The following is a 10,511-nucleotide window of genomic DNA, read 5'->3' on the forward strand; positions in this document are numbered from 1 at the left end:
TGGGTGCTTTTTGGGGGGTAAAAGCATTGGTAATGCGACTTCTATGAGTTATATCTGGCACCGTGGCTTGCAACCCATGTTCTATATCACTGGCAATGTGGCTTTCACCTGTGGGGCTATATATGGTACTATGACTAGCCCACCAGGGGTTATATCTATGGAACTATGGCTCTCACTCTTGGGGTTATACTTTTAATACTATGGCTGGCACTATTGGGATTATATCTCTGGTACTGTGGCTAGCACTCTTAGGGTTACATCTCTGGTACTATGACTGGCACTCTTAGGGTTACATCTCTGGTACTATGACTGGCACTCTTAGGGTTACATCTCTGGTACTATGACTGGCTCTCTTAGGGTTACATCTCTGGTACTATGACTGGCACTCTTAGGGTTACATCTCTGGTACTATGACTGGCTCTCTTAGGGTTACATCTCTGGTACTATGACTGGCTCTCTTAGGGTTACATCTCTGGTACTATGACTGGCTCTCTTAGGGTTACATCTCTGGTACTATGACTGGCTCTCTTAGGGTTACATCTCTGGTACTATGACTGGCTCTCTTAGGGTTACATCTCTGGTACTATGACTGGCTCTCTTAGGGTTACATCTCTGGTACTATGACTGGCTCTCTTAGGGTTACATCTCTGGTACTATGACTGGCTCTCTTAGGGTTACATCTCTGGTACTATGACTGGCTCTCTTAGGGTTACATCTCTGGTACTATGACTGGCTCTTAGGGTTACATCTCTGGTACTATGACTGGCTCTCTTAGGGTTACATCTCTGGTACTATGACTGTCTCTCTTAGGGTTACATCTCTGGTACTATGACTGTCTCTCTTAGGGTTACATCTCTGGTACTATGACTGTCTCTCTTAGGGTTGTATCTCTGGTACTATGACTGGCACTCTTAGGGTTACATCTCTGGTACTATGACTGGCTCTCTTGTGGATATATCTGACACATTTTATTATAAGTTTTTGTGTCAGACTCCCAGTAGGTGAACATCTGACTGAGCATGTTATTACAGAGCTGCTCACCTGTCATGTTTGCCTCCAGCACCATGGGGGGCTCAGCCTAAAACTAAAACAGTCTATAGTAAAATTTAATTTCCACATTTGCACTGTGTGAACAGTGGCATCATTTTACACCATAGACATATATACATCTTACATGGATTTGGCGTTCAACCTTCTAACGCAAATTCTGTGGCAAATCTGCAGACGTGGATGTTTTCTGCCCTACGCCGTATCGGACTCACCCTCCAGGACCTTTAGAGCCCCACTAAGGCTGCTTCACATATATGCTGGGTATCTTTCTGAGCTCCTATCATGTCCTATGACCTTGAGGGTGTTGTATACCGCTAACAAGCTGTCTTAGTAGAAGTCCCTGTCCTGTGGGCACGGGATATAGCATCATGCTGTCAATTCACCCATATGGATTATTTTTTATATTATTATTTTGCAGATGCAAAGATTTTTGTAAAGAAGAAGTACCGGATGCTGTGTGACAGACTGCCCATGCTTACCCCCATCCTGCTGGAACTACGGGCCAGGGGTATCATTAATGAGGATGAGGAAGAGCTCCTACACTTCACATCACTGCGCTCAGAGAAAAATAATAAACTACTCCAGATGATCAAGAGGAAAGGAGCAGAGGACGAATTCTATAAGATCCTGAAGGAAACAGACCCTCGACTGATGGAGGACTTGGAGGGGACGGCAGTGGGAGAGCCTATGAGTCAGTGATAAAGCACAAGGGACCTCTTGGTGATTCGAGAATCTCCATTTTTTTGCAGCAGCTTGGAATATAACCAGAGGATTGTATCACAAGTTGTAATGTGAATGCACCCAGCCTTCATCTTGATGAGACTAAAATGGAGGAGAGGGGCAACAATAACATTAAAGCCACCCCATTCTCAGGACGTGGTTGGGGCTGGCCCCAGCCATTGGTGTCAGGGGTGACCCTTCTTAGGGCACATTTCATTTTTATAACATGATTTTATACAAAAACATTTGGAGTACTCATAAAAATAAAGGCCCGTTCTGGTGGCAGCAACAAGGCTGATGAGTGGATTTACCAAAGTTAATCAAGTAATTTTTTTTTATTATCTTGATTTTTTATTTCATTTGCATTAACAAAATGTATATATATATATATATATATATATATATATATATTTTTAATGTACATTGTGGGCTCATATAGGAATATACATATAGGGATCACAATGTACATTTTTCTCTTCCTATCAGTATGTCTTTTTAGAATGGGAGGAAATCCACACGAACACGGGGAGAACATACAAACTTCTTGCAGATGTTGTTCCTTGGCGGGATTCGAACCCAGAACTCCAGCGCTGCAAGGCTGCATTGCTAACCACTGAGCCACCGTGATTTATTGTGAATTATTAGGTGAATTTTGGGACACAAACTTTTCTGCAGATACTAGTACATTTTCACTCAAAGAGGGTACCGGTAATCCCACAATAACAATCCTCTCTCAGATAGATAGATAGATAGATAGATAGATAGATAGATAGATAGATAGATAGATAGAGTAAAAACAAAGTCACATGATCCATAGTAAGGACCGCCCACTCTGACCATTTCAAGCTGAAAATGTAATGGTGCGGATCTTGAAGAAGAGGGCACATAGGAGGTGATTGAAGTCATAGGTACAGAGCTCATGTGTTATATGTATATGGTGACCATTTACTCTACCCTTCCACTTGTCTGGTCCTCATCTCCTTGTACACATTCTGGACACGCACCTTCCTAAAGTTAGGGGATCATGTATCTAATATCGGAGGTGCAGAGGTCAGTGCTCTATCTAGTACCCTTTATTGGCGAGGTCTCTCCACTCTTCCATCTTGGTAGCTTACATTTTCCAGTTGTTACTTCATTGTCAACACCCGGTGCTGCACAACCAAATCAGGATGAGGGACTACCAAACATACCTTGAGGTCAGCGCAATCTAACAAATGATTTGCAGCATATCCTTGACAAGGCTTCGATGCCAGTAGGCCAAATTCACACAAGTTGAAGTCTGACTGTCTGTAGCGACCCAACTACTCCACTCTTCCTTTATACCAGTTTCGGTATTTTCTAGCAAAAACCACAGTACACGCCGTACGCTAATCAGAATCCTTTATTATAACAGACAGTGTGACTGGCTACAGGAGGAATGATACAGATACGCTGTGCAGGGAGAGGGGTGCAAGGCTCTGCGGCTAGAGACGCAGGATATCACGCAGATCCACAACACAGGCCTAGCACAGGTCTTACACCTGTGTATTATATAGATCTACGTCACTAGCTGTGCTACGGAGACAGTGACAGCTACATGGAAATCACTGATCTGGTCCAATAAATAATAGAGAAACATAATCTGACAATCGCCCGCCGCACAGTGCCAGCGACTAGATACTGAAAACGGGGCAGGAATGTGCCCACAAGAACGGAAACACAATGGAGGCAGGACTTTGAAAAGAGGGAAATGGATCATTGGTAAGGAGGTCGCTCCACCACCAGCTATCATCTCACAGTAAAATCTACAGATCTTATACTGCTTATGGCTAACACTCCAGTCACATCCAAAGCAGCAGTTTGTTTTTGATTTGAAGGATGTCGCATCTCATTGTCACCTCTTGCTTGGCCAATGTCAGTGTCATTGTGGCATATATATATATATATATATATATATATATATATATATATATATATATATATCTTACATCAGGGACTGTAGCATATCAAAGGCAATAGCCCTCAATTTTAATGCGGTACGGGCTAACCCTGCCTAGCATCCACTGATTGACAGCTTTCTCCCTATTACTGGCATAGGGCGAAAGCTGTCAATCAACAGTTACAAGGTGGGACTATCCCATAACTCATGAACACTGAGGACTGCTACTTATAAAGTGTAAAGCTGACCACACACACATTAGACTTGGTACAGCCATGTGATCGATGCTGGGATTGCTCACATGAACGATCCCACCATCAATAGTACACATTACAGCAGTTTAGCTGCATGTCTGTCCACATAGTCCTGATCAATTACAAGTGGCAATGAAGAGGATTTTGTATGCAGCTTTGGGTAGGATTGGAGTAGAAGTCATGATACAATCATTGAAAAATTGTTACATGTAGATTTTACAGGGCTGGTCCAGGATGAAAAAAAACATGGCCACTTCAAAAGCAGCTGCAACACCAGGAACAATCCAAGGATTTCTAGAATAAAGCAGCCATATATAGATTTTTTTTACCCAGTCCAGCCCTTGTAACCTGTCGTCTGATGTCAAGTAGTGAAGCTGTAAAATGTACTTATCCCTGAGACTCTTCTGTGCTGATCCCTGACTGCAACCACTGGGGTTACTTGTCCATCTCTCCTCCATGTGCACAATACATATAGGGGGCGATATAATGTCACTGTGCAGGTATCCTCCATATTAGCACAACTCCCTGTACAAGCTACATAGTGATGGGGGGCAGCAGCAGAATATACATGGCAGACCGGCTGCCTGGCACCTCTCCCTAGAACGGAAACCATTGCAAACATCACCGACCCGACAGCCCGTAAACCAGGAGGGTGATAAACCAGTGCATGATGGGAGCAGGTATATAGGCCATAAAACTAGAAGGGAGGCAGACGGCTTTAGAATGAAAAGTAACCCAATGTAACATGATTGGATGTGAATTAAAAAAAAATATTAAATTAAATTACAAAAAATAAAATGTTCTGATAACGGAAAGTCAACATAAACTGCAAGCGGGTCCCCCATAATTCACACCCAATGGAAGCAGGAAAGATAGAAATACCTGATGCCACCACCAGGCGGTGATATATAGTCACCTGACGCACCAAGGTGGCGGCCTCGGGGGAGGGGGTGACCTAGGTCCAGGTGGTGGGTTCTGTGCAGACAAGATACAGAATAAACACTCAGATAATAAATATTTCACTCTAGAACTTTCCGCCACTTAATCCTTTAGCTTCTTCTTGGCTCGCTCAGCGCTGTCCAGGGCGGCCATGTTGCAGGAGGCAGTCACCAGGTGGAGAAGGCTGATGAGAGATTTTACTAGAGCGACCGGACAGCAGAGCCAGACAAGGAGGCGGAAAAGACCGACAGCCCCCAGGGGTCCCAGTGCCACTGTAGAGGGGGAGTAGACATCAGATCAGGGCATCACCCCAAATGTATCCTATACACCACTACACATTATGATACTGAGATGGAAAAAATAAAAACAGCGCCTACCTCCTGGTCCCTCGGTGAAGTGCAGCAGGTATAACATGCAGTAGAACAGTTCATTTCCAGCACACATGAAGAACAGGACCGGCTGTGAGAACAACAAGCTGTCAGCCCAGGAATAGTCACCAAGGCCCCCCTAAAACACCACCCAGCACACATACCCGGGAGGTGTAATACAGCCGCAGTACAGGGTTACCCGACAGGTCAATGGTCTTGTGACTGTCGCTGCCCTTCAGGGTTGAGCTGGTGAGAGGGAGAAAGACATAGATAAGACTCCTGACAAGTGTCTACCATGACTGACCCAGAACAATCTAAAAAAAATCCTAAGTGTGTTATCACAATGTGACAATGAGCTCAAAGAAGGTATGAAAAATGTGCCCCCGCCCTGGGACATGATGGGAAGTAACCTCTTGTGAAAAACATCTTGTCTTGTGACTTGCCAAGGCAGGAGCCGTCTGAGATGTAATATTAATGACTGATCCTTAGGGACAGTGAGCAGCCAATACCCAACCAGATCAGCTGATTTCAGCACTGTACAAGGAACCAGAAACAGACGGCGCTATACGCTGTCCAGTGGCCAAACTGAGTTATTACAGTCCAGCTTTCATTGAAGTGAACATAAGTGGAGCTGCAATACTCTGGCCCTGCCACTATATACGGTGTACAGAGCCTTCTGCTTCTGGGATTGGCCCCTGTATAGTTCTGGCACCCAAGTCTGATTAGTAAAGGGGATGGCAGTGATCTGCTACTGATGGTCTACTAGTATACAAAATGAGCGGCAGCCTGGAACACCCCTTTAAGGTTTAGCCAACCCCTTTAATTTTCATACCGCACAGTATCAGGCGGACGAGTCCAGTGTGCTGTCACCTATCCGGTCAGAGTCCAGCAGAGTGGCTCATGGTAGTCACAGTTACCTAACTGAGAGGAGATCTGGACTGCATGATCCAGGAGAAACCCTTGTAATTAACCCCTAAACTCCCACCAGGATGGTGTGTACAGCAGCGGTCACCTGTGGAGGTGCAGCCAGTGGCTGGCGATGTCCAGGCTCATGCTCAGCTGGAAAAGAAGGGTGTATGCTGGGTACAGCAGGGACAGGTTGACCAGCAGACACATGGTGGCGCAGCGGTCAGTCAGCATGTCCAGCATGGCTCCAAACTTGGTGCCTGGGAAAATGGAACAAATGAAATATCTGCCTGTCACCGTACTACAGCGCATGTTGGGTCCAGATCACAGGTAGCATTGCCCCGTCATGGCCTCACCTTGGTTAAGCGCTCGAGCCGCATGCCCATCGAAGGCGTCCAGGAGTCCGCTGAGCAGATAGAAGGTGGACGCCACCAGGGGGGAGCTCGGCATGAAGTAGAAAGCAACAAAGGCGAACAGTATCCGGGCATAGCCTGCGGGGGAGACAGTCAGTGATGGAAATCTGAAGGATCACGAGGGGTTAAATCAGCCACAACCCAACAGTAACAAGTCAAGTGTCCGCCCTCCATCATACAGTGTGGAAACAGTCAGCAAGCATGTGGGCGCACACCCTTACAGGTACAGCTCTGTCTGAATACCTACAAAACAAAGGATGTCCTACACCAGGGGAAGCCAGCCTGACAGCAGGAGTTACCCAGATTTGTTTCTGATGATCTGTTACAATGTGTCAGTGCAGGTGAGAGACAGCAGCCTGGACTTAGGAGATCTCTGTTATCACTGGTTCCAGGCTGATACATTGTAACAAACCCCCAGCTACGAGGAGTATTAGATCAGCTAATGAATGTATCATGTGCAAGTGATCGTCCGATGTGTGGCCGATATGAGCTCCAGACTGAAGCGATGAGGTTGTTATCGTCAGTGACAGACAGAACCCCGCCCACGGACCTCATCCCGGTTCTTACCGATCAAATTAGGTACAAACAGGAATATGTTCTCCTCCGCCATCTTATCCGGTGACGTCACTGGCCGGACTTTGGCACCCTGGTAACCGCTGCAGAACAATCGAGCTGTGGAGGACTGAGCGTCCCCTACAGGATGAGAGAGAGCGCAGCAGGAATAGAGCGTCTCCCGAAACACCATAGAAACTGACGGCAAGAGAGAGTGTCTCCTAGAGAGAGCATAGAGAACGCTGCTTTGATAGACAACTCTTTGTATAGTCGCAGCGCCACCTGCTGGCTGTATGACTGCACTACAAGCTGCCGGCTGTGATAGTAATGACAGGGCTCTGCCCTCCTGCTAATGGCGGCCGCTGCTTCCTTTTGTTGTACAGTTATTATTACTGCCCGTCAGCTCCGCCAGATAACAGAGATGAAGAGAAAACAGCCAGGACTGCTGTGAGGGGCAGTACCCAAAACTGAGGATATCCCCTTGAAGGGGTTAACATTGACAAATTAAAGGGGATGTCCAGGCATCCTCTCCACCTCTGCATGATGGTCAATGGCACCTCAAGCCCCCGCCATTCCAGTACGCCCTGGGTCTCTATAGTCCCAATCTGTGACATCACAGTGAGATTATGACAACAAAATGTGTCCTCATAGCCCGGGAGTGAGACCTCAGATGGCATCTGACGTCATAGTGAGGCTCTGTGAGATTAAATTGGACTCTGATATTACAATGGGCGTTGTGACATCACAGTGGATTGTTGTGATCTCACAATGGGATCTATGCCATCACTGTGGGACATTATAACATGTGGAGACCTCACAATGGAGCAGTATGAGGTCACTATGGGTTCTCTGCCATCATAAGGGGTTAGTGTGAGACTATAATGGCTTTCTGTAACATCGCAGTGGACTTTGGCATCACAAAGGTATCATTGTGACATCACATTGGACTCTATAACATCATAATGGGTTCTGTGACATCACAGTGGAGCAGTGTGGCATCACTATGCATAAAAATGGATCACTGTGACATCATTATGGAGTATTGTGACATCGAAATGGTTTATAGTGCCACCGCAATGGCGATGACAACAGACAATGGCCTGTGTGATATTACAATGAAATATTACAACATCACAGTGAGGCATTGTGACATCACAATGGACTCTGTAACAACACAATGGGGTACAGTGACATCACTATAGGGAAATTACAGTGGCCTCTGTGACATGACAGTGGATCAATGTGACATCACCATGGGGTTCTATAACATCAGGTCATGGTGAGATCACACTAGGTCAAAGTGCCATAATGTTTCACTGTGACATCAATTTCAAGCTCTCAACCTGATGTTCAAGCTGACCATGGTAGAGCGGCGCCCCATCACAAGTCTTAAGGCCCCCCCATGTTGGGAGTTGTAGTTTCACAGCAGCTGGAGAGCCGAAGGTTTCCCACCCCTGCCCTATAGCTACACCTCTGGCTTTATCTATAACATGCCTGTTCCATTTACCATCTTCTGCATTATGTAAGGCCCCCCCAGTACAGCTCCGGAGTTGGTGCTGAGCTCGGGGGGGGGGCCTGTAGATCAGTGCTTGGCAGCCGGCCAAGTCTTCCTGCTGTTACACAATGTTGGAGCAATGTAGCACCTCTAAGGCCTAGCAGAGAGTGTCTTTAATGTAGTGATGTGCCAAAATAAGAGAATTCACATGTCAATCACATCTACCCCCCCCCCCCCTCTTTAGATTGACCTTTCAGAGAGGCTGCCATGACCAAGGGTGGAAGCGCTGACACCTACAGGATAGGAGATGGTATCACAGATACATTGTAAAGTCTACACAGACACAGAAGTATGGGACTCGGCTATCTGTAAGTGACACTTAGGTTCTGCCGCTTTCTAGTAGAAGGTCACCACTTGTAGGATTTCTGCTGCGGTCAGTAAAATGAAATATTTATTAAACCTCTCCTGACCTAGTCCCGCTCAATGGCTGCGGGTTTGTTACAATGTATCAGTCTCAATTCTGCGCATTTTAGCTGACAGAGGATTGGGTAGAACGGATTCCATTGTAACAAACCCTCCCTGTGAGATTAGGACAGGATAAGTTATCAGCAGAGAAGTCTTCACATACCGAATATTGCAGGGGTCCTCAAACTACGGCCCGAGGGCCACATGCAGCCCGCCAAGCACTTCTGTCTGGCCCCGCAGACAACGCTGGCAGGCGTGCATTTACAATGAAGCTCCTGGGGAGCTCGGGCCAGGCCATGGAGCGCACTTCACTTTACCTATTGGAGGGCACCGCTCCCGATGTCTGTGCGACCTGCTCTGCCTCCGCCCCACTGTTTAAAAAGTTTGAGGACCCCTGGAATATTGGATGGACTCGGACCCTCTCGGCATACAATCACACCCCTCCCTGCCCCCCTCCTCGTACCTCTGATGTCTTCTTGGATGTGCTGGTGGTCTGGACCAGGCTAGTGCACTCCATCATGGTAGTCTCAGATCATGACTGACATCTTTAGAGCTGCAGGTCTGCTCCTCGTCCTTGAGGTCTTCGATACGTCTTGCACTCAGCATCATGGTGGTTTCTACCGGCCGCCATCTTCTTCTAAGACCTCTCTACAGCACAGCCATGATGGTTACCTGACCCTCAATGAACTGCAGACTGATACAAAGAGTAAACTTCAGATGCACTGAACCCACCCCCGCGCTTCTCATGGACCAGTCCAAGGTCACCATAGGATCCTGTGATCGTCCAAGACCAGTTCACTTGGAATACAGGGGGAGCAGAAATTCATCTAACACTGTCACAACAATGGTGCTGATATTCGGAGTCCTGTGGCGGTCACGTCACAGACACTACATCAGGTTTAGCAGGTCAATGCCTCTGCTCCATAGCCTAGCGCCATCTATCTGCCATACAGGAGCACTATATCATACATAGGTTCCATGCGGCCCATAGATGATACATACATGGCGCATGCGCATCACTCACCGGAGGTTATTCCTATACCGTGCTCCCTCTACCTTTACAACGGGCACCAACTGCTGCGCTGCTGTTGTCATGGAAACAGTGGTTGCTAGGAGCCCGGGTGGTCGGTGATGTCATCGAGCATGTGCTGATCATTTATAACTGCGGCGCCGGCTCCGACACTGGAGATGGCGAATTACTAAACCGTGACGTCTCAGAGGACCAAACTGCCGCCACAGGGGGGCGCTCTGTAAAGTGCTGCACATTTCTATGACACATAAAGATTACATTTACTGTTATGGCCTAAATGGCGGCACTTTTTTTTTTTTTTTAACATTTGTTGTTGTCAGGTCTTGTTTAGGCCGGGCCCCACGGGACGTAAAAGCCGCGATTTGCCTGAAAGTACAAGCAAAGGGGATAGGATTCATGCG

General features: G+C 46.8%; 1 protein-coding gene across 1 annotated transcript; it reads right to left on the reverse strand.

Moving 5' to 3' along the window:
- Positions 1–3,141: 3,141 nt before the first annotated feature.
- On the reverse strand, positions 3,142–7,288 carry CDIPT (CDP-diacylglycerol--inositol 3-phosphatidyltransferase). The gene is made up of 6 exons (XM_075285703.1): positions 7,136–7,288; positions 6,512–6,646; positions 6,262–6,415; positions 5,414–5,495; positions 5,259–5,340; positions 3,142–5,153 (listed from the first exon to the last, which is right to left on the reverse strand). The coding sequence occupies exons 1-6, from the start codon at positions 7,176–7,178 to the stop codon at positions 4,984–4,986; spliced, it is 666 nt and encodes a 221-aa protein (XP_075141804.1). The 5' UTR covers positions 7,179–7,288; the 3' UTR covers positions 3,142–4,983.
- Positions 7,289–10,511: the final 3,223 nt, after the last annotated feature.

Source organism: Leptodactylus fuscus, chromosome 8 (genome assembly GCF_031893055.1).
Source record: "Leptodactylus fuscus isolate aLepFus1 chromosome 8, aLepFus1.hap2, whole genome shotgun sequence".
NCBI classification, from domain to species: Eukaryota; Metazoa; Chordata; class Amphibia; order Anura; family Leptodactylidae; genus Leptodactylus; species Leptodactylus fuscus.

Bases quoted from the DNA above. Each gene is read 5' to 3' on its own strand.
- CDIPT (XM_075285703.1), bottom strand. From the start codon at position 7,178: ATGGCGGAGGAGAACATATTCCTGTTTGTACCTAATTTGATCG. The intron at 6,416-6,511 runs GTGAGGCCATGA...CCATTTTCCCAG, and splicing joins GGCTCGAGCGCTTAACCAAG to GCACCAAGTTTGGAGCCATG. The intron at 5,496-6,261 runs GTGACCGCTGCT...CCCTCTCACCAG, and splicing joins CACTGGCTGCACCTCCACAG to CTCAACCCTGAAGGGCAGCG.